At 31.1% G+C, this 23,011-nt stretch overlaps 4 protein-coding genes and 1 non-coding gene across 6 annotated transcripts; 1 reads left to right on the forward strand and 4 right to left on the reverse strand.

Moving 5' to 3' along the window:
- Nucleotides 1-1,020: 1,020 nt before the first annotated feature.
- On the reverse strand, nucleotides 1,021-4,231 carry LOC100805616 (uncharacterized). The gene is made up of 2 exons (XM_003525026.5): nucleotides 3,878-4,231; nucleotides 1,021-1,295 (listed from the first exon to the last, which is right to left on the reverse strand). The coding sequence occupies exons 1-2, from the start codon at nucleotides 4,118-4,120 to the stop codon at nucleotides 1,077-1,079; spliced, it is 462 nt and encodes a 153-aa protein (XP_003525074.1). The 5' UTR covers nucleotides 4,121-4,231; the 3' UTR covers nucleotides 1,021-1,076.
- A 5,342-nt stretch (nucleotides 4,232-9,573) lies between these two features.
- Nucleotides 9,574-11,201, forward strand: LOC100806676 (stress enhanced protein 2, chloroplastic). The gene is made up of 2 exons (XM_003525028.5): nucleotides 9,574-9,992; nucleotides 10,722-11,201. Exons 1-2 carry the CDS (start codon nucleotides 9,645-9,647, stop codon nucleotides 10,992-10,994), a joined length of 621 nt encoding a protein of 206 aa, XP_003525076.1. The 5' UTR covers nucleotides 9,574-9,644; the 3' UTR covers nucleotides 10,995-11,201.
- A 167-nt stretch (nucleotides 11,202-11,368) lies between these two features.
- Nucleotides 11,369-14,735, reverse strand: LOC100807209 (uncharacterized). Its single transcript, XM_003525029.5, has 10 exons — nucleotides 14,512-14,735; nucleotides 13,620-13,715; nucleotides 13,372-13,446; nucleotides 13,119-13,187; nucleotides 12,568-12,644; nucleotides 12,383-12,471; nucleotides 12,153-12,282; nucleotides 11,891-11,981; nucleotides 11,733-11,798; nucleotides 11,369-11,633 (listed from the first exon to the last, which is right to left on the reverse strand). The coding sequence occupies exons 1-10, from the start codon at nucleotides 14,689-14,691 to the stop codon at nucleotides 11,514-11,516; spliced, it is 993 nt and encodes a 330-aa protein (XP_003525077.1). The 5' UTR covers nucleotides 14,692-14,735; the 3' UTR covers nucleotides 11,369-11,513.
- A 61-nt stretch (nucleotides 14,736-14,796) lies between these two features.
- TRNAL-AAG (transfer RNA leucine (anticodon AAG)) lies at nucleotides 14,797-14,877 on the reverse strand. The gene has a single exon. It is a non-coding gene; the product is annotated as a tRNA-Leu (tRNA).
- Nucleotides 14,878-16,160: 1,283 nt separating this feature from the next.
- Nucleotides 16,161-21,050, reverse strand: LOC100807736 (shikimate kinase-like protein). 2 transcript variants are annotated; one of them, NM_001255164.2, is made up of 10 exons: nucleotides 20,553-21,003; nucleotides 19,422-19,480; nucleotides 19,238-19,292; nucleotides 19,078-19,150; nucleotides 18,531-18,618; nucleotides 17,369-17,451; nucleotides 17,140-17,269; nucleotides 16,901-16,979; nucleotides 16,677-16,741; nucleotides 16,161-16,535 (listed from the first exon to the last, which is right to left on the reverse strand). In NM_001255164.2, the coding sequence occupies exons 1-10, from the start codon at nucleotides 20,749-20,751 to the stop codon at nucleotides 16,476-16,478; spliced, it is 891 nt and encodes a 296-aa protein (NP_001242093.2). In that variant the 5' UTR covers nucleotides 20,752-21,003; the 3' UTR covers nucleotides 16,161-16,475. The 2 variants fall into 2 exon arrangements, with proteins under 2 accessions (NP_001242093.2, XP_014630836.1); XM_014775350.3 differs by lacking the exons at nucleotides 19,238-19,292; nucleotides 19,422-19,480 and having other exon boundaries at nucleotides 20,553-21,050.
- Nucleotides 21,051-23,011: the final 1,961 nt, after the last annotated feature.

The following is a 23,011-nucleotide window of genomic DNA, read 5'->3' on the forward strand; positions in this document are numbered from 1 at the left end:
ATTAAATTAATTAATGGTATTTTGGTCTAAAATTAATTAATACAATAGACATGTACAAAAGAGTTTTATAAAAAAAATATACTAAAGTTTAAAAACAATGTCTTGTAAAAAGGAATGGATAGAGTACTTTAATTCTTGCAATTTTAAAAATAACCTTAATTTTTTTAGTTATTAATACTCAATTAACAAAGGGTATTATAATTAACACTTATACTTATAATTAATACTTGATAAATATAATAAATGTTAACAAATGCTCAAAAACCATTATTAGTTAAGTAACTAAAAATATAAAGTTTCTTTAATGAAAGATACAAAATTATGTTCTTCTTGATTATTTTTTTTACGTTCTTCTATAATTTACACATTAAAAAAGTTCTTATTTTAATTCCTTAATCCGCGTCCTAAATGGTTTGCAAGAGCCTAATAATATTCCAATTAACTTATTTTTTATATACTTTCAAGAGTTGAAAGCAACAATTAAATTAAATATTGCACAAAATTTTAAGAGGAATATAATAATAATGATGCAGTAAAAGGCTTGCTATTGATAATATAAAATGTTTTATGCTTTTTCATTTTTTTTTATTGTCCCTAGACAAATCTTTTCTTCAAATTGTATAGATAAATTTATGGAATTGACATTTTAACCCGGAATCAGGTCAAATGTCAGAGAGTTTATAATAATATATACATACTTTTTAATCTGGACGTCTTTAGTTACGGAATCATGACATGATTTTATATGATCATTTTTTAATATTTTAATGATTAAGATATATTTTTTATTTTTATAAATATAAAAATATTCAAAATTCATAGGTAAAATTTAGAGTATAAATTTGCAAGTGGGAATAGCAATTTTAAGTCATGGGCAAGGCCTATCTTATTAAATAAATTATATCATGAATTATTTTAATTTGTAAGAAATTTAAATGGATTTTGTTTGCCTAACTATCACTTAAAAAATTTGTTTCTCTTTCCAATTCTCACGATGGAAGAATCATTACCCGAAAAAAGTAGTTCAAAATGATGAGAAAACATTTCATAAATAAATGAGAACATAATTTTGATGATCAGCTAGCTTTGTTTTGTTTCCTATGTTTTTGGGTTGAAGGAGCATCAGATTTAGATGATGTAGAATCAAGGCCAAGACATTTGAGGAATGCTTCTTTGGCTAAGTTGAAATAATAGCAAGGGTGGAGGAAATACACAGACGAACTTGAAGCCTCCCCTTCTGCAAACTCTTCTCTCACTATTCCTATCTCACCTTTAATACTTGTGTTCTCTACTCCCTGCCATGTCAATTTACTTTTAGTCAAAAGGAAAATAAATTATAATGCATATTTTCATGTAAAATTTTGTTATGATTAGATTATAGTTAGAGCCTATGATCTAATAATATTTAAACTCGAGATTCAATGTACACAAAAAGATTCCCATCTTTCTTTTATGCTTTAATAATATACTTATGAGAGAAATATACACAAAATTAAAACATGACACGTCATGAGAGAGGGGATCTATTCCTACTGATTAATATAAATGTATGATTTATAGTTTGAAGAGAATGTATTATTTCCTTTTGAAGATAGAAAGAAAAAAATCAACACCGAGTAGTTGACAAATGGTCATAAATTCTTGGGGATCTAGGAATTCAACAACAATAATTCTCTTTTTTTACCATATATATATAGAGAGAGACTCAGATAGGCATATTTGATTACTACGACAAATGAGAATAATGAATATAGATTATTTTTCCTTTTGATTATGGTGAAAAAAAATTATTAACTTTTATTTTAATAATTAAGATGAATAAATAAACAAGCATAACTTTTTATGATTCTTACATTTTTAAAATAAGAAATCGTTCTTTTATATATATATATATATATATATATATATATATATATAATATTACAATATATTCATATTTTCCCACACTACTCCAACCCCCCAAAAAATATCCCTACCCTTGTGACTTGTGAGTCGATATTAATTATAGATCCAAAATCTCATATAAACCATATCAACACCATTTTTAAATTCCATACCCAAATTATTTTTTTATTTACAAAGGTGGCATACCAACATGCACGAGGTCCCAGCTGCATACCAAAATTATCACTTAAAATACGTTTTTCAATCAGGATATTCAACACTTTTTAAAACAACAAATACTTGCTAGCAAAAAAGAAAGAAAAACCAGCAACGTATTGAATACAGACAAGATAAATTATTAGTTGTCCTTCTGAAAAGGAGTACTAGTAGTTAAACAACTACCCACATCAATTTCATTATTCAGTAAATTAGGACGAAATCCTTCAGGTCCTTTGGTAAAGCAGATAGAGTAATGATAAATGCTAATTCAACCGACAGATAAATACTATATCAAAAAAAGTAATCACTCACTGAAAGTTATATATACTATATGAATAAATCAATTAGAAAAATCAAATTTAGGATTTGGAATGCAGTAATAATTCTGACTAGATACTTAATATTCTTCCTTGACAGAAAACCAGGTTTGACCTACCCTGTACTAGTATAATTTTTTAAGGCGTTAAAGATCATTAAAGACAATAATAAAGCTTTTCACATCAATATTAAGGCAAATGTATATTTGATTTAAACCAATAACTAAATGTACACACTGGATGCCGTCAAACGTAACAGCACTAGGTAAGGTAACTACTGTGGCATAAAATGAATGAACAGAAACGTCAAATTTGAATACTTTGGTTGATGGCCTCAAGCAAATGGCAACAGAACCTTGCTTTCAAGCCATCACAATTTTATGTGGCAGTCAAGACTGAAGAGATTGACTGTTGAGACTTATTTAGTCTTATATGGTATAACCCAGTTTTTCATTTTTATTCAAAGATGAAAATGTTGAATCACTAAAAAAAACTTAGATACACTTTCATAGGTATTTTTGTTGTTCTCCAATTATAATTAGAATTTCACCTTAGTAATTCGCATTAATATTTAATAGAAATCTTTAGTACGAGAATTATTGAGCTAAGATCCAATTCTGATTAGAGAACAATATCAAAAATACTTACAAAGTCACATCTAAATTTTGTCTTAAATCATTACGCATGTCTCGAAATTTTGAAGGTGAAAATGAAAAGGGAAGACAATCAAATGCGGCATACATTAAATTCATAACAAAATAAGGGGACCAGGGGAGATTGTTGAAAGTTCACTCTCGTTTTTTTGGTTAATGTCTACTGTACCTAAACAAAGAAAGAGTCGGCGATCATAATTCATAACTTCAAAACAGGCGTAAAAAAAAAAAAACTTAAGAACAGGTAAATGACAACTCCTTTCAACAAAAAGAAAAGGTAAATGACAACTAAAACATTTTAGTCAATTTAATTTCTTTTCCTAACCAGAAACATTAATTACCAACCTAGAACTTTCTTAACCATGAAACCTCAAATCAGTTATCCACAAAAGTCAGTGGACCATTTAAAGGTAATTAAAATCCAATTTAAGGTTTCAGTTAGTGGCCTTAATGGGAGGGGTGCTGTAACAATCAACCCACTAATACTCCAATAAGATCTACAACCTAGATTTCTCAGATGAAAAGAACAATAATAGAAGCTTAATTTGAACTTCAACAAATCAACAAGAAATTGTCAGAGAGGACATTAAATAACCTAAGAAAATAAAACCAATATATGCAAACAAAGCCAAAATCTTAGATTTCTATGAGCCAAAGAAGATCTCTCACCCTTGGCTTATTTCAAAAGGCCAAAATATAAAAAGAGAAGAGGTTAGAGGAAGCAAGTTGCAATCTTTATATGCTGGGAAGCGTAACAATCCAAAAGGGTAAAAGAAAAAGCAAAGAAAGGGAAACGGGGTGTACCCGGGTGCTCTGAAGACGGTTGGTCACAGCAGTGGAACCGTGGTTGGAGGGTTGTTGAGTGTGAAGATCAGAATCAGTGGCAGAGGCAGAAGGAGAAGTTGTGTGGTGAGAGGGATCTAAAGTAATGATGGAGTGACAAAAGAGAATGGTAAGGAGAAGAAGGAACAATAACAGTTGAATCCATATGAGCCATGGAATCCAGAAACTATCTAACGTCAGCTCATCTCCAAAATCCAACAACATACTAGTTTAGATATAAGATAGATAATGAGAGAGAGAGAGATTAGAATCAGCAAAATGTTTTTGGTTTGGACTTTGGGGTTAAAGGCATTTTGGGGACATATGACCACACATGGTACAAATTAGCATAGGCAGTTGAAAAAGAAACCACGACTAGACGCTGACATGGAGGGAGCAATGCCCACACGTGAATCTGAATAATAATGATTCCAACGACAAAAATCAAAAATACACTCTTAACAAATTCCTAATTTCTTGTAATTTTTTTTTGAATTTACAATGTATTTTTAGTCTCTCTTTTAAAATTTAAATAAATACATTACAATTTTATGGATTTCGAAATTTAAAAATATGTTTTATTTGTTTGTGGATACGTGTAATTTAACACAATGTTATGTTTGGTACAACAACAAAACAACAAAAATAGAGAAAAGAGAGGATGCAAAATAGAAGAGAGAAAGGAAATTTCAATCGTTTGACATGGTAAAAAAAAGGAGAGATAAAGAAAATGTGAGTCTCACGTTGATTTACTTCATCGATAAATAATGAAGTTTTTAAGTTTTAACAATAACACATTTGTCATATAAAATAATCAATTAATTCTGTTCCACAATCAATTACCAATTGTTTTCACACCAAATTTAATCAATTATCAAGTTTGCGATAAATTATTTTAACAAAAATGATTTTAAGGGAAGAAAATCTATTATCAAAAGTTGATTAAAAAATTATTTTTTATTTTATTTTCTTTGTTACTATTTATTTTAAACTAAATATTTTTATTTTATTACTTACCTAATTTTATTTATTTAATTATCAAGTTTGTTTGGATTTATTTCTATATTATGTAGTTAAAAAATCCCTACTTATCAGAAAATATTAGTAGGATTGACTTACTCTAGTACTCCACTTTTAAGTTAGTGGAGTGTAATCTCTTTTTATCCTTTTTGTTGAAACTTGAAAGGTTTTATAAATTTAAAGACATCACAGTTTGCAGGTTAGTAAAACGCAGAACATTCCTCCAAGAAAGGTGAGAGCTTGTTAATCAAAATTTTAACAGGTCATTGAAATGAAAATAACAAATTAATAACAACATAATTAATAAATAGAGGTTAAATGTAATGTGGATGCTGCTATTTTTTAATTATGAACGGCAAACAGTAGGATTTGGCTTGTGCTTAAGAGATGAGTTTGGTTATTTTGTCAAGGCAAAGTCTTTTTCTATTGCTGGTATATTTCTCCTGTTGGCTTTAGCTTACTTGGAGGCTATGAATTGGGTCAATGAACTTGAATATATAAGATTATCATAGAGCTAGACTGCAAAGCTGTTGTTAATGGGCTAGAAGTAAAGGTATAGTTATATCTGATATAGGAAGTATTATAGTACATCCAAACATAGCCTCAAACTTTGAGATACATTTTGGTGGGAGACACAAATTTTATAGCTCATTGTTTAGCTTGGGCGACAAAAATTTGATGTTGATCATCAGATCTTTTGCCGAAATGAATTGAGTTTTCTGTTTTTTTTAAATAAATAAAAAAAGTAAACCACACAGGCACTGTATGATACGTGCTGCTCTACGTAGAGTAGGCATTGGTCTTTTGGTATTTTTTAAGAAATACTGTGCTAAGTTTTGACTTTTGAATACCTATTTCTTGGGAGAATTACGAGGCAGAGAAGAGACAACAATATAAACATTTGATTTGTATGAACGTCTGATGTTATAAAATAATATATATATATATATATATATATATATATATATATTAATAGTATAAATTTTTTTATAAAATTATTCAATCACAATTTATTAAATAATATATAGATATTCAACTCATATACCTTATCTTTAAGTACACATTTGTATCATGAGTTTTTCATGGTATCCTTCTAGAATAAATTAAATGGAATTATTGTGTTATAAAGCATACTTTATAGTATTGATTTTATTCATCGCTTTAAATGTTCTAAAGCTTTTGACCTTTAAAGTTTAAATGTCTTGATATTCTTTTCATTATTGAATTTCACTTCTTGAAATTGGTAAGAGTTGATGTTACGGTGGTTCAAGTTTGAGAGGTTTAAAATAAATTTAAGAATAATATCTTTTATTTATTTATAAAATAATTTATTAAAATTATCATTGTTTTATTTAAAATTTATTTTTAAATATAATTTTATAATAATTTTTTTAAGATATATTAGTACTAAAATAATTTGGAACCTTTTTTTTTGGGGTCTAAAGCCCTTATTTGGACTATTTGGGCCTTAAGCCAGCCTGCTACTATACTATAATATGCTTAATAAACCATTATATTGCAACAGCTTAACATATGATTTGTTAAGTAGGCAAGTAAATGGAAATTTGGGTTCTTTTCATATGGTTGGTTCAATTGGTAATTGCTCATTCCAATAAATACTCTTAATGGTTTTTGTTATTTGTAATATAATCCTTATCTTTAACTTTGTTTTAAGAATAACAGGGTTTTGCTGGAGAATTAGACAACATTATAGGAGACACTTTCTCTCTTTTGTGATTTTACATTTTCACCATATCATTGTCCCTGCCTCACCCAACAGTCATTGATTTCAGGCAAACTTCTTAAACGACATTTGTTATATTTTCTTTGAATATACTTTGAAGTTCCTTTATTTTCATGTAACAACTGAAGTTGTGTGGTTTTTTTTTTTAAGATTTATGCTTTTCAATTATATTTCACCGTACATGTGGAAGTTCACAGTTGTAATTATTTTTGGCCTGCCAAATTTACTTACCCCCACTATCAGACGAGTTATATATTCCTGTTGATTGGAATCATTGACTGATCATGAGGGAAGTACATGCTGAGATCAGTATCTATAATCCTAAACAGTGAAGTCAAGGTCAGGATCATGGGTGGTTTTTATGTCTATCTACTTTTTATTTTACTATATAGGATTATGAACTGAAAACAAATCAACAAAAAATTGTGTAAGTTGGAGTGACTCAAATAATAATACGCTTGCTAACAAAAAGAATCAAATAAAATTACCCTGCAATTGCAAGTGTTAAAATTGTAATGTAGCTATTGATAAATGATCGTATAAATTAATTCAATGTTAATTTTGCTTCAAGTTGCAAGTGTTGATGCTTCACCATAAATCACCACCAGTAATTATTCTAAATATTCATTCTATATATCAGTTACTCTCTTGGTCTTTTAACACTTATATGTTTTTGAAATTTATGACAAGGCTTTTGTTACAAAATTGAAAGTTGGCATTATTGTTTTCCTACTATAACGATGACTTTGTCCTTTAATTATGTTCTCTTTTTTCAAGATCAGATTGTTAAAGCTGAGAATAAACATAGTGAGCAACTCAACACTTTTAAAGAGGGACATGCAAAGTCAATAAGTGAAAGCAAAAAGAACTTCTTCATGTGAAGAGAGCACTTGATGATGTGAATCTTGAGCATGAAAACTCTAGAAAGGGAATGCATGAATTGCAGCTTAAGCTGCAACTTTCAACATTTGAGACACGGAAATTTGAGGAGCTGCATAAACAAATGGTTCAAATTTTAGGTTGTTGGTAATCACCAACCTCCATCTAAAAAGCATAATAATATGTGAAATCTATTATAGAATGATGGCTCTATAGAGTAAAGGCATCATAAATAGGCAACATAGAGTTTGGTGAGAGAAGAGTTTGATTACTGTTTTTTAGACAAGAAAGTCGATAAAATTTGTTACAAGGTATGAAATTGTTCTTAATTATCACACCCATCATCACTTTGGTATGAATTACTTGATTCTCTTTTCTTTTTTAATTAACTATGCAAGGAAACTTTATGGTTTTAGTTTTTAAGTAATTTTCATTATCATACTTTGTGTTTTGTATTTCTTTACTTGAGGGTCTTTTTAGCTAAAAGCAATTAAATATCTTTTGCTATCTACATGTTTAAGTAGATCTGAGACATTTTCTGTGGTGCTCAATAGGTATAAATAGGAACTGACAAGAGTTGAGCATACCCTTGATGCCCTAGTAAATAATTTATGGGAAATGCAACAATTGTGTTGGGTTGACACCAACTTTTCTCTCACTCTTTCTATTATCTTCCTCTTTTTCTTATAATTTGTTCATTGTCTGTCTTCTTCGTGAGAGTATGGTAGATGATATATTGAACCTTAAGTCTAAAATATCAAATAGATAGGTGATTGCAAATTAATGAATATTAATATGGTCAACTCCTTCAATCTTCTATGGTTTGATTTGAATAGGAACTTCTCACATATTTGCAGTTTGCAAACAAGCTAATATATATTTCACACTTAAGTAAGTTTTGATATTTGCTAATATATATTTCACATTTAAGTAAGTTTTGATATTTCTTCTTGGTAGAAGCTAATTATTATGATTTGATACTGAAACTAAATAAATCTATGTTTCATATACTTCTTCAAAGTCTTGACATTTTAACCCTCTCTATATTTTGTTTTCCATGTGGTGAAGGAGCTGATGCTTTGGAATTTTCAGCGGCCATGATGATTTTTATAATTTAAGGCTTTCAATTAAAGTTATAAATTTTCAATCATAATGCTAACTACTGTTCACCAATGAAGGAGCAAACTATTGATAAAAAGTGAGACAAGAGAGGGCAAAATAACTGAAGCAGAAACGGAATAGAGGCAAATCCTCAATGGTGCAAGGAAAATAGCAAACAAAAGGAAGGGATGAAGTTTTGGAGGTTTAGGCGTTTTTGGCCCTTTTGGAAAGTAGGCAATAAAACAATAGCAAATTAGCAATTGTCATTTTTTTATTTCTCCCACTTTCGAGTACCTTTTGCCCCAGTGAAATTATAAAATGCTTTATTTTGTTCACTTGGTTTATAACATATTGTACTGTGCAATACATAAATTATTATTGTACAATAAATATTTAATTGTCAAATGTCAGTTCCTTCATTTTAAATATCACAAACGAGTAAGACCCAAATCTTGATGAAATAACGTTTTATTTATAAATTTCTTTATTTTATTAAGATTTATTTTAGTTTATCGTGATGTAAATTTATCGATAATAAATTATTTCTAATAAATATTGTTATGATAATCACACTAATATATTTGTAACCCCATTGTTTCATTTTATTAAACCGTGCAAAGTTCATAACTAGACAGGTTTTTTTAAAAATACCAATAATTTATTCGTTTAATGATAATGAAATCATAGATATAAGACATCCATTTTTTTTTTTTAATCCTACACATGGAACAGAAAATGCAAGCACTTTTTGTTGGATTTGTCACTTGTTTCCGTCACAAATCTACTTGCTGTATATAGTGGATCAAATATTATCTCAATTCAATTTTTAACAAAAAATAATTATTAATTAAATTTTATTTATTTATTTTGATTTGAATTACTCATATTTTGTTTTACGAATAAGATGATTAAAAAAAAAATTTGAAAGCTACGTTACCGAAGCAATTGACTGACACGTAACCTCCTCTAGCACTTGGTAATCAGGTCCTTTCCTATCATACTCTTATGCTTGCTCTCCCAAAATCCTTTCTCTCTATGGCATCTGCAACACGTTTAGTGCACTGCGAGCTGCGGTCGGCGAGGCCCGCGGTTCGGGCGAGGGAACCGGCCGGTCCGGTTCAGGTTACGATCCCGAAACCCAAAGCGGCGGAGGCGGAAGGCGCGAACATCGTTTTGCAGCCGCGGTTGTGCACTCTGAGATCCTACGGTTCGGATCGAGCGGGGGTTCTGATCAAGGCCCGCAAGGAGGGTGACGATGATGACGTGTCCCCCTTCTTCGCCGCTCTTTCCGACTATATTGAGAGCTCTAAGAAAAGTCATGATTTTGAGATCATCTCTGGTCGTCTAGCTATGGTTCGTAACTATTCATAAATAAAAACTTGCACTTTCCATTCATTTTTTATGGCTACAACCTTTTACTGCTACTTCTAAGTTCTAACCCCATCAAAATTATTTTCAATTTTATTCAGCAAATCATTAATCTGTTTTTCTTTGCAAATTTAACCCCTTCTATTTGGGTTCATTTTTCCATGCATGTAGAGATTTTTATACTATTAACTATTAAGTCTAGTAACCATTAATCATTTACTTCTAAAAATCTTTATAATATTGTCTGTATTCATGACTATATATTATTAAGGTTTTTAGCTTATATAATAATTTTTAAAAAATAATTTTTTTGAATTAATTAACCTTTAATTAACTTGGTATGATATGATTAATAGATGATTTGTTTAAACGTGTGCTTAGGATTTGATCCTCAGTTTTTATATATTGAAATATAGAAAAATATCTGTTGTGCAGAATTAGTCATTGACCGGAAGATTCCCTGTTCAAAAATATATATCAAAATTATATTTACTAATTTTTTCCATTGAATATAGAATTATCTTACAAATTAAATACCAGGAAGTGTAGTGTACCCTTCCCGTTTCCTTCTTGCCATAATTTTTGTCAATGTTCCCTTTTAAATTAATACTCGTGCATGCAATTTAAACTCTTAGTTATAAGAGAAATAAAGAATTAGGCACTAGATCATTTTTTTTTTCATTTTAATTTTGATGATATATATGTTTGTTGCAGATGGTGTTTGCAGCGACGGTGACAATGGAAATGGTGACAGGAAACTCTATGTTCAGAAAGATGGACATTGAAGGAATCACAGAGGCTGGTGGGGTGTGTTTGGGTGCAGTAACTTGTGCAGCACTCTTTGCATGGTTCTCCAGTGCTCGAAACAGAGTTGGTCGAATCTTCACCGTCAGCTGCAACGCATTCATCGATTCCGTAATTGACCAAATCGTAGATGGTTTGTTCTATGAAGGCGACGACCCTACTGATTGGCCCGATGAACCGTGATCAAATATACCATTCTTACCATTTTACACACTTTGCAGATTTAATGTGTCTAAAAACCATAGACACAGTTAGACTAAGATGTAATATTAAATAATATTTAGAAATATATAAGCAGAGGAAGAATACTAAAAGTGATGTCATCCCGATGCAGAAGAAAAAATAGTAAAATAAATAAATGATGCGCACCATAGATTTGTTGAACCTAAATGGATTATGTAAAGTGTAAACGATTGTGTCTCACTTTCTTATTTACATGTGTTTTTTTTTTTTTATCAAATCCCTCTAATTATGTGAGCTACCGTTTTCAATTCTGTTATGTTAATATATCATTCTTGCATATAGTAACTTATATCAAATACCAAGAGTAACAAAAATAATGGAAAGTTGAATGCTCTTGAAAAAAAAACTTGAATCATGAGTGATTATGTACAAGAAATAACTTAAAATTGTAATTTGTAGTTCTTAGACTTTGGTTATACTATATTTTGATGTCTTGGCTGAAAACAGATAAATGTGGAACTATGCTGCATTTTCGATTGCCCGAATGCATTCCAGTACGCTTGCCTTCTTTGTCATCGCTGCCATTAAGGCTTCATGAGTCACCTTGTTATTTTTCAAGAGAGAAGCAGCAAACAGAACCTGCAAACATGAGCTTTTTAAGCACAAAAATGCATAAATTTGAGAGCTGCATTTATTTTAGGTATTTATCATAAACATATATGGTATTTAAAAACATACGGCCCATCTTGTGAGATTTTGTTGCTGATCTTTGCTGAGTGGTGGCTTGGTTCTGTTAATAAATCTCTGCAGGGAAAAAAAACTTTCTAGTATTATTATTTGAGATAATTGCGAGTAGTATAATATCCACATCTTACAAAAAAATAGAGATACTTAACCTGGAGACTGAAAAGATCAGCAGATTGACCAACCACCTTGTCATATGTTAAACCTTCTGCTGCCAGTCCAGCCATTGACACAACAGCCAATCTGATATGAAAAAAATGAAATTACTAATTAAAACTCTTCCTATTAAGCCAAGTTTTGTGATTATTAAGGCTTGGCTTGGTTAGTACTTGGTTCTTGAAAAGTTATAAGTTGGCATGGCTTTTTTCTTCCACAGTGAATAAGAGAAATTAGAGGTGTATGGTAAATAAACACCTATCTAGCTCTTTGGCATCAAGCTGTCCACTATAGATAAGTTTTTCAAGCCTCTCATCAATGAGATTGACATGTTCTTTCCCAATATCCAGGGAATAATCAAAAATGGGTAGGCCCAGCAGATAAGCAACTAGAATGAAACACAAGACCAAACAGAAAATGGGTTAGAGCAAAGTCACATATCTGATGCATTGTGCATGAAAACCAGCCAAAAAAGAAAAGGGCAGTACTCAAAAAGTGAGCTGCTTCATGCCTGGCAATCCTTTCTTGATAATCAGGAAAAAGTGTTGAAAAGCTGCCAATAGCAGCTTGGAGAAGCCTGCACTAGCAACTTGGAGCATTAATGTAAAGAAAATTAACATTTAACACTGAAGCGGGGTATCCATTGCTACATGGCAAACACTATTCTTCTTACCCTGGGGATATGCTACCCACAGCCAAAACCACTAATGAGATACTCCCAATCAAGTACGGTACAAAGAAGCCCCAATCCTACAAGAGTCAGCACACATCAATCAGAGATGGAAAAAAAATGTCAAAATTATTTTAAGGTCTGCCTGGTTGAGTGTGTGGGAAGTAGTTAGAAGAAAAATATAAGGAAAAGTATTTTCAACCATTTTTTTTCCAATTCTAATTTTGTAAACCACAAAAAGCGCAATACAGTATTAAGTATCACCAATGTTGGCGTTAGAATATAATATGTAGAGTGAGACCATGATGCATGCATGAAAGGAAAGAGTTTCTAAATCTTCCACTTTGGTTGTTCTTTTATCTGGTTGCCAAGCAAGCATTTAAAATCCATAAGTATATTATTCTACTAGAAGTTCCAACTACATACTGCTTCCATAATAATTTAGATTATTTCTGCAAGCAAAATGAATGCCATATCTGTATTTACAAATGCGTGCTTCAACACTATATCATTAAACAGACATACAGAGCAAAACACAAGTGTGCTAGTGATACCCCGGGAAGTTGCCCAGCAAGAACAGCCAAAAATCCTGTTGTTCCAACCACGGTAAAAAGAAAAGCTGCCTGCACCATCAAAGATTTTTGTTACTTGTTTGTTAAGAATGTGTACAACTTACAAGAAACATATGTTTTCAAGATTGAAAGTCTTATTAGAAATTACTAGTTTCCCCATTTACAATTGAGATATTTACATATGATATTACATACTCCATTTCATACTAAAAATTAAAAGATTTCTGAAACTCACATCGTTTCTGACACTAGGAATTGCAAGGTTCTCTGAGTTTTTTATGCCTAGACTTGTCAGCTCCCGGAGTGATGTCTGATACACAAATTTTGAACGGTGAAAACTTGTATGAGCGATGAATTAGTTTACATATGAATGAGTAGTGGAAGCACTGGACAGGTATACATGATGGATGTTATGTCCAAGAATGGTTGATGAGAGCTTAATGTTTAGTTGTCACTTTGCCACATTTTTAATTGGAGACTGACCGTACGACATGAAACATATGGCTGAGAACTCCATTTCTTGGCCCAACCAACTTCACTAAGCTGATTAAGTGCCTCTTTAACAGCATCACTGTCTTTCTGCACAAACAAGCCTATCTATTATTTACCTAACCAGTAGCAGCTCCAAAGCTAGACAGTAAGTGCAAGTTTGTTTCCACGTTGAATTGTCTAGAAACATGTTAGAATATCAGCTAATGTGATTTTTGGTAAATTTCACATGCTTGATTCTATTTCTACCTTGAGGAATTTATTATGGGTCTAGAACTTATTTTGATTGAATCAACTTTAGGTAACTTTTACATTGAATATAAAAAATTATATTGGATTTTGCTACAAACCTGCTTTTAGAATAAAAACTTTCAAACATAAATCATATTGCTTCAAAGAGTAGTGCTATTTAGTGCAAAAAATCCTTACGAAATTGAGTACCAAAAGTGGGAATTTATAACCATAAATGGTGGATCCCTATAAAAAAGGATTTTATGTATCTACATATACAATTGAACATTTTTAACCAATCACATCATCTCGTAAATTTTCCCGAATTTGGATTCGTACTAAAAAGCATTCTCCTACTTCAAAATCAATTTGCAAAATAAATTTGGTTCAAAATTAATTTTGCCAATGCTAATCTAAACACACAGACAGTAAACTACCTTGTAACTGAACTGGGAGCAATATTTTCATAGGGGCATAAATATAAAGCCAAAGAATCTAATTGGAACTCAATTCTTATCTCAATTGTTCTTAACTTAAGCCTATTGTAATGCTCTATTACATTGTTCAACTGGTATCTAACAATTAACAAACAAAGCAAGTGTTTATTACCCCTTGGTGTGAAAATCATAATAGACATTTGGTGCTAAACTAACACCTTGGAAATGGCAAATTCGAGAGTGTTGAGGTCGACCCCAGGGGCAGCAGAGGAAGCTCTAGTACTAGTAGTCCATTTTGGGAGGTTGATCTTGAAGCATCTTAGGTGTTGATAATGGAAATTATGGTAATAATAGGGTTTGGGAAGCAGAGATGAGTTAGCCATGGTTGTCATCCACATTATCCCTTTGCTATCTACGCTGTTTGATTATTGGAGGGTGCAGATAAGGACTTCAAACTTGGTAGTTGGTAGGACCAACCAAGGAGAAAAAAAGATAAATAAATATGTTGAGAGTGGGATTTGAACCCACGCCCTTTCGGACCAGAACCTTAATCTGGCGCCTTAGACCAACTCGGCCATCTCAACATTAATGTTAGTAGGGGTCATACAAAGCAAGAAAAAATATAACTAATAGCTTATATATAAACACTTAAGAAAATTTTAAGATATTAATATCTTGAGACTTGAGTGATATAAAGTTACATATGCAAAGATGTTCCAGAATTTCGTATGAAGGGCTTCTCACGCATTCCATCAAGGGCCTATTTGACAGCATTACGGTGTCTGTACAAAATATATGCGTACCACCAAATGCGGGCACCTAAGCTAAATAACTATAGTTTTATTATTATTAATGAAATTCACTTAAGTTAATATCAAGGGATAAAAAGAAACTAATTAGAAAAAAACCTAATTCAAGGGATTGGTTGAGGGTTATATGTAACAGATTTTAAGTTTTAACTTATATTCATCTCTTTGAATTAAACGTTTGTTTGGTTTTGCGGTATATTGAAAGAAATTCGATTATTTTTTCATGTTTATAGTAAATTAACCCAATGTCACTTCCGGATTTCCATACGGTTTTTATTTGCCTAGCAATTAAACATGTGCTAAATGCAAGTTTATTTATAAGTGTTATTTAAACCCAAATACCTTGTATTGGGACATAAAGGTTATTTCTTCACCCTAAATTTTCATCTAAAAAATAAAAACCTTTGGGCTTTGGGTCTCTATTTAACTTTCTTGCTTACTTACCAAAAATAAATTAATAAAAGAAAAATAAGTCACCCACGTAAAAGATTGTACCCAAATGAATCTAACCAAATTAAGAGCAAACTACATAGCAGAGGTTGGTAAACCAAGCTAAAGCCATCCACAATATTCATCAATATTGGGGCTTGGTGCTTCGGTTTCATGTTTTGCTTGAAGCAAATAAGGTTACACTGAACATATGCCAGATCTCCAAATTTCTTTACGTTTTTTTTTATGCTTCTTTTATTTCCAATTCTTTAAGGGCAGACCTTGTATTAATTTTCCTACATAGCCGAGGCTGCTAAACGTTATGTTAGGTTTGGTCTTGGATATTATGGAGGGTTTTTTTTTTTTTGCAGAAGATATTGTGAAGAGTTGGATCTCACAAAACTCTTATTTATATGATATCAACCTAATGATATGAAATAAGATAATGTGATGACACTGCAATTCAATAAACAAGTTCAATACAGCGGCTTACATATTCATCCCTACAATGACCGTTAAAATAAGAAACGTTTAAAAAAAATATTTTAAAAAAATAATGTGTTTCATATAGATCTTTCGCATAGAACATTAGAACTAGCATGGGAGAATTTAAAATATGCGTGCGTCACTTTACAACATACAAACCTCTTTAGAGGAAGGCATACATAAATTGATCAACCGAACTCGGATTACAACACCTCGTTCACCAGTGTCTATGTCTATATACATCAACATTAAACAATAAACAGAACATAAATTAAATGTTGTTGCTATTGGCTGTCGGATTGTGCTAATTTGCCAACACAAATTATGCATAAACAAGTGCCATGTTGCATTACTACCCCCTTTTTTTTTTACCAAAGAGAGGTCAACAGCATGACCTTAATTGCAATTGCATAAAAAAATATGAACAATCAAAAAGAAGCTTGTGACCAAAGCTTGTACTAGCATTCTGCATAACCGCCTCCTTCACCCTTCAAAAAGTTGTCAATTTGTTCTAGCGCCTGCAAGATACAACGGGATAACATTAGATAAGCATCAATACAAAAGTTAGATTCAACTTCAGCTCCAGGAACTTTTCAGTTTGCCTGGAGCCGACGAAATGGAGTTAGAAGGAAGGGCATGAGGCAGAAATTGCTCAAGACCTCAATTGCAATATCAGTTGGAGACAATTCGGACACATCTCTTTTGCTCAGTTTTATTGCTATCTCTGTCACAGACAAAAACAGCATCAGATCATTTTAATGTTATCATCTAAGAAACATTCAACAATAAATACAAAGCATGTTTGTTCTTTCTCAGATATTCTGGACAATTCCACACTTTTTTTTTATATTTCAAAACATCAACGAAAGATTAATAGACATACTTTTTAATGAGACCCTGGCATTGGCATTGGCATATGCTTCACCTCTCTCTTCAAAAATAGCAGACAAACGCATAAAAGCCTGAATGTGAATTCCAAGGGGTAAAATTATTTAGTGGAAAATAATTTTGATGCAAATTCCTATGATGATAAGTTGGTCCAACTTGGTAGCTTAAATTATTAAACTAATGTGTTATGTTTAGAAAAGAAAAACACCCCTACTATGGAACATAAATAATTACCCGTGTGTAAGGATCCCCTGCTTCATAGTTTAGAAGGGGACGAGAATTAGTTCCTACAGCTGCAATTCTCTGTGCCAAGGCTTCCACTGGTACATCCAACCAAACACTAACCCCCTTGTGCATATATTTCCTGGAAATCCATTCGCATGTAAAGATGAGGAAAAATTTAATTGAAAGAGAGCAAAGTTTAAACTTTTATCAGTAGCAAACAGCGAGCTAATTCTTATACCAATTGATGGGCCTCATAACAGCACCTCCACCAGTAGAAATAACAAGTCGATGCAGCAGGGATAGCTTATGCAACACCTCAGTCTGAAATGGTAAGCAGGGAAACAGAATAGTAATGCAATAACAGAACCACAAAAATAATCCAGAACAATTCGTGATACCAAAGTTTCAGTTGAATTTAGAGGGGGAGGAACAGAGAAATATAGATAGGATATTCTAGAGAGTAAGATCTGAATGAAAAGCTTTCTTATTCAGTACCTCCATCATGCAATAGTCAAAATATCCATATATAGATACTATAGGCAAAGATTAAATAAGTGCAATTTCCTAAATATTAAATCCTATGAATACTAAAGGCATTTTAACATGTGATACATGAACTGCACATAATTCTAACACTTCCCCCTCAAGCCAAAGCTTACTAAGCTTTAAGCTTGTTGTTACCAAGAAAAAGGCACCAGAGAGTGGCTGGAGAAGTCACCAGCAGTTGCAAATTACTGGACAATGTTGCCAGAATGGATTGACAGCAGGGGAAATACTAGTGGGAAGAATACCGAAATGAGAGGAGAAAGCTACACAAAATCAGAATTCAGAACAGTTCCATATTTTAGGAATAAGGCAGAAGAATTGTGCCACAGGACAGGTTGAAGAGGAATAGGGTATAGCTCAATGAACATGTGGGAGCTCATGGCATAGCCAGTGGCCCAAGGAAGTGCCATGCAACAATTACAGACATGTCTGGCCATCAAAGACACTGATAATAATTACTTGATTTGCTACTTTGTGGATGACTAGCCCCTTCCACCAAATCTGACCTCAATTGGTTTAAAATTATGTGCTTTTAGTCTCCAATAAAGGACTAAAAACACATTGCTAAATGTAAGAATTAAAAACAAATGAAGGGACTAAAATGAAAAGTCATATTTTCAAGGACTAAAAAATAATGTTAAGTATTTTTTCTATCTGGCCACTCCAATTAAAACAATCCAGCACCACTGCTGCTTACAATATAAGATAATATCAAGATAGATGACGATGAGGATGTGGATGCTAGATGAGATTAAACAAACAGGAAAATCTAAAATTTCAACACAACTAAACACACTCTCTGAACACTGAAGAATATAACAACTAAAATCATAGAGCTTTCCAATCCAACTGACCTCCTTATTACGAAAGAAAGTCTCACCATGTTGCTCAAATATATCGGCTACAGAGTTTCCACCAACCTCCTCCTCCACCAATGCATCACTACAACACCCATAAGTTCAAAAAATAGAGAAAATATTCAGCAAGACCTCTAATATGGTCATGAAACAGATTTATTGTATTGTGATAGAACATGTACACTGTAGTATAAATCTGAACAGAAACATTACACGGCAGAGTAGATCAAATTCCCCAGCTTAACTGAGACCCACCCTGCTTTCATCAATTGAATACAATCACACACACATACATCTTTGACATGTCTTCAGTTCCCTCTAATATCAAATGAATATGAATATTGGTTGGTTGAAGCTCATATCAGATACTAAAATATAACGAAATAATTGCACAAATAAAAATAATAGAGCTGCTTTACAACCATTGATCATTCTTTCTTTATTCTACTGGTCTATTGTGCATTCCAATTACACATAATTTACTTGCTATTAATTAAATGCATTTTCTCCCCATGAAGAGAAGATGAGCAATTAGCATACTAACCTATCACAAAATGAATAACCAAGCACTTGCGACATTATCTTCCCCACTGTTGTTTTCCCAGAGCCCATCATTCCTGCACGTCAAATTCAAAGCATTTTTAATGCCAAAGTAATTTCCAAAGCATACCATGTAAGCACAAGAAGTCAACCAAGAAACTGACCAACAAGATAAATACAGCGTCCATTTAAATATGGCTGGGTCTCTTGTGATCTATTCTGCAATTTTATTGATTCAAGTAAGACAATGGCATGCAGATACTTAAAGAAGCAACAATTGACCTAATATTAATTTATTGGTGAATTTACTAAGTTGACTAAAAATGACAAACAACATCATTGCTATACCTTTAGAATCAGCTCTTCATCAAGAGGAGCATGAACGCTCCCAGATTCCAAAATTGAAGCTACAAGAATAACATTAGGAATAATATGTAAAAATTCAAGATGGGCAGCACTAGTTTTATCCAGTAAGAAACTAGATCAGATCCAGGCATAATACATACTACATCTTCTCAAACACCGTGCTTTCCCTCAGAAGATGTGGTAAGATGATTTTCTTAACTAATCAGTAATCAATAGAAAAGGAAATATAATTCAATCTGCAGATAATAAAAGCTAGTTCAAAATAAACTGGACAATGTAGTTATTGCTGGATTGAAACCTGGGACTACTAGCATTATCTTTTCATATTAATCATATAATGTTTTTCAATATAGATATTGCTGGAAAAACAAAACAAAACCTTGGGAAAACCTATGTTTATGTACATAATTCAGACAGGAAAAGAATGAAATGTACAAAATATCTAGTATTTAATTAGAATATACTACCAGTATAAAGTTTTTTTTTCACACTCTCATCCAATCATAGATTGTCATAAAATTTAAAATTATTGACTTCTGGAAAATTACTTTAAAAATCATATCTATGATGATTTCTATCTATTTGTTGATAGTGGAAAATCTTTTCACTAACAACAACAACAAAAGCTCTTAGAATGTGAGTTTAAGCCTAATTCAATCCCAAAAACTAACTCAAGGGATAAGGGTAGCCCTTCACTTATATATTCTAACTTGACTTTATTTTTAGCCGACGTGGGACTTGGGTTTTTCCCAACAAAAGCCCCTACATAGATCACACCATACGATGCTATTTGGCACGGTTAAAGACCAAATATTCCGAGATATTATTATTTATCAGGTACCTTTGGAGGCAGATATACAATATGGCACACGAAAAGGACAGATCGTTGTTTCCGATTCATTGACAATTTACACTTCTTAACCCAATTACCAATCCTTCATTTTGTTTGAAAGACAGATAGCTCAGAACTAACAATCCTTTCAGCAAAATTAAATAATAAAAAAGGCAAAATGACCCTTCAACAACAAAAGCGTGTGGAAAGCAGCAAGAACGAAATTCAACAACACCAAAAGAGGAAAAAAAAGTAATGGGGTGATTGGTTTGAATGGAAACCTGAAATGTTGTCGTAAGAAGAGGAAACCTCCAAAGCGGTTGTTCTGCGCCGCATCATCATTGGCGAAACAAAAACCCGAAGGCTCTGCGGTTCCCGAGACACACCCAAACGACATGTACTGAATGGTGGTCTTCTCCCAAACCTTTCGGGTTGAACCACCGCTGAAAGTTGTAACCTCTGTGCAGCTTTAACATCCATTGCTCAAACCACGCAGTTTTTTTCCCTCAACTGAATCCAGAACGAACGAATAGTAAAGAGGAAGTGAAGAAGAGAGAAAAAATAACGGAAGCAGAATCTAATAGTAATTGGAATGGAAGATGAGAGAGCCTAATTTATATGAATGAATAATTAAATGGCGTCAGAGTGGAAAAAGGGATAATTGTGAAGAGAAATGGTTTTCACGTTCTTTTTCTTTCTGCATAATTCCCTCTCATTCTGTTTCTTATGCCTAAAGATCCAATCCAATTTTCACGATTCCGCACTCCTCTTATTATTTTTCTTTCTTTTGATCATCACTGACAAATGGAATAAAATAAAATAAAATTGTACCCGCTCAACTTATTAAAAATCATGTTTAATATGAGTTTAAAATAATTATTATTAAAGTTAATAAACTATAAATAATAATATAAAAATATCAATACATATCTTATTTTCTCATACATATTCAATTAGAATCTTCTTACTACTAAACTGATCTTAGTACTAAACTGATCTTAGTGTATTAGATTTAGTTACACGAAATTTCTTAGATATCAAATCTTTAAAAAATTGTGTTATACAGATATTAAATTCAAGTTGTCTCTTACAATCTTGATATGTATTATTAACTTGACTCAACGTGTTATTGAATGAGTCATATTTAGTATAAAAAATATTTAAATACCAACTGCATAGAAGTCATATTTTTTGTACATATTTAATATGAATAAAAATAAGTCACATTCATTTTTTTGTTACCAAAAAATTACACAGAGGTCATATTTAATATGTATTTGTTATTGTAAAGCTTAATAAATTATACGTTTGGGCGGTTTTCGATTGAATGAGTACGAAAGTGAATAAATAATTTGTTCATTAGGATTTGGTGTGAGTATGACCAGGAATGGTAGCTAATACAATTATTCTTTTCTTTGTTTATTGAGATAATTTTTTCTCCTTATTACTTGCAATTGCTTTTATATATATATATATAGAGAGAGAGAGAGAGAAATCAAAAACAGATATTGTTAGGAGATATATCAAATGAGTTAGACACATTCTTTCAGTTCTGAATTTGTGATTGATTTGATTATTATTTTATTTTTAGTTATAAACAGTTTTATTTGCGATTGATTTGATTATTATAAGCAGTTTTATTTGACCCTTATGTATTTTAATGATATAATAAATTAAATTTTATTTTAAAACAGAATAGTTTTTAAACAATTTATTTTCATTCAGTCATAACATCATTTTTATTTATTTATGATTAAATTAATGTTTTCATAAAATATAGTCATGAATATTTTAATTATGATCTAATTTATTTAATTATATTAAGTGTAGAAAATATTTACTATGTAATATTTATTAAATTATTAAAATTAAATTTAAAATAAGTTTTTTATTATTAAAAACATAGTTTTTAATACTTTAAATTTCAATTTTTTTTAATATACGCTCACTTATTTTTCAAAAAGAGTATTTTATAAGCTACACCTAAAAAATGATTTAAGAAAATTATATAATTTGTTAACATACTTCTTTTAAAAATTAAATAGGTTTAGGTTAATGATTGAGCGCTACTATACGCACATTTACTTATTTAAGAAAAATCATATGTTAGCAATTTATAAATATTATTTTAAAATAACCAAAAAAATATCTTATTAATACACTCCTTGCTGTATATTAATAAATTCCTCTGATTTATATTTTTATTTCAAATGTAAATATATGAAGTATTCAAAACCAACTATCGGCGACATTAAATATCATTAAAATATATGTTTATAATTATTTTTCACTTTTAATTAAGAGGCTTATTTATATTTTAAATAATTAAAGTACAATTCACAGATATTTTATAAAAGGTGTATATTTAAGAAAAAGTAAAATATAAGTTTTTTTTTTACACGAGCCATTTGTTTATTTTGACTTTTCATAACGTGATGGGGTGGATTACTGGATTGGTGGAACAGTGGTAGGTTTGGTTTCACTAATACACACACGTGGCATGTGGGTGTTTCAGAATCGCATACTACAGAATACATTTCATTTTCTTTTTCTTTTTTCAGTTACAATGATTAGAATTTAGAAATAAGTCAAACTATATTATTCTTTTATAATGTATTTTAAAAATATTAAAATTGTAGGTTTTGATTTTAATTTTAATTATTAACATTTTGATCTTTTATAATCTTAATGACTATATTTAAAATTACCAAACATGAAATGAATAAGAATATAGAAATTA

Source organism: Glycine max, chromosome 5, assembly GCF_000004515.6.
Source record: "Glycine max cultivar Williams 82 chromosome 5, Glycine_max_v4.0, whole genome shotgun sequence".
Taxonomy (NCBI): domain Eukaryota; kingdom Viridiplantae; phylum Streptophyta; class Magnoliopsida; order Fabales; family Fabaceae; genus Glycine; species Glycine max.

Bases quoted from the DNA above. Each gene is read 5' to 3' on its own strand.
- LOC100805616 (XM_003525026.5), bottom strand. From the start codon at position 4,120: ATGTTGTTGGATTTTGGAGATGAGCTGACGTTAGATAGTTTCTGGATT. The intron at 1,296-3,877 runs GTACACCCCGTT...TTGACATGGCAG, and splicing joins ACCGTCTTCAGAGCACCCGG to GGAGTAGAGAACACAAGTAT.
- LOC100806676 (XM_003525028.5), top strand. From the start codon at position 9,645: ATGCTTGCTCTCCCAAAATCCTTTCTCTCTATGGCATCTGCAACACGT. The intron at 9,993-10,721 runs GTTCGTAACTAT...TGTTTGTTGCAG, and splicing joins TCTCTGGTCGTCTAGCTATG to ATGGTGTTTGCAGCGACGGT.
- LOC100807209 (XM_003525029.5), bottom strand. From the start codon at position 14,691: ATGTGGATGACAACCATGGCTAACTCATCTCTGCTTCCCAAACCCTAT. The intron at 12,283-12,382 runs GTACTGCCCTTT...GTTTCATTCTAG, and splicing joins TGAAGCAGCTCACTTTTTGA to TTGCTTATCTGCTGGGCCTA. The intron at 11,982-12,152 runs GTGTTTATTTAC...TTTTCATATCAG, and splicing joins GATGCCAAAGAGCTAGATAG to ATTGGCTGTTGTGTCAATGG.
- LOC100807736 (NM_001255164.2), bottom strand. From the start codon at position 20,751: ATGGATGTTAAAGCTGCACAGAGGTTACAACTTTCAGCGGTGGTTCAA. The intron at 18,619-19,077 runs GTTAGTATGCTA...TGGGTGTTGTAG, and splicing joins GGTTATTCATTTTGTGATAG to TGATGCATTGGTGGAGGAGG. The intron at 16,742-16,900 runs GTATGTCTATTA...TGTCTGTGACAG, and splicing joins TGCCAGGGTCTCATTAAAAA to AGATAGCAATAAAACTGAGC.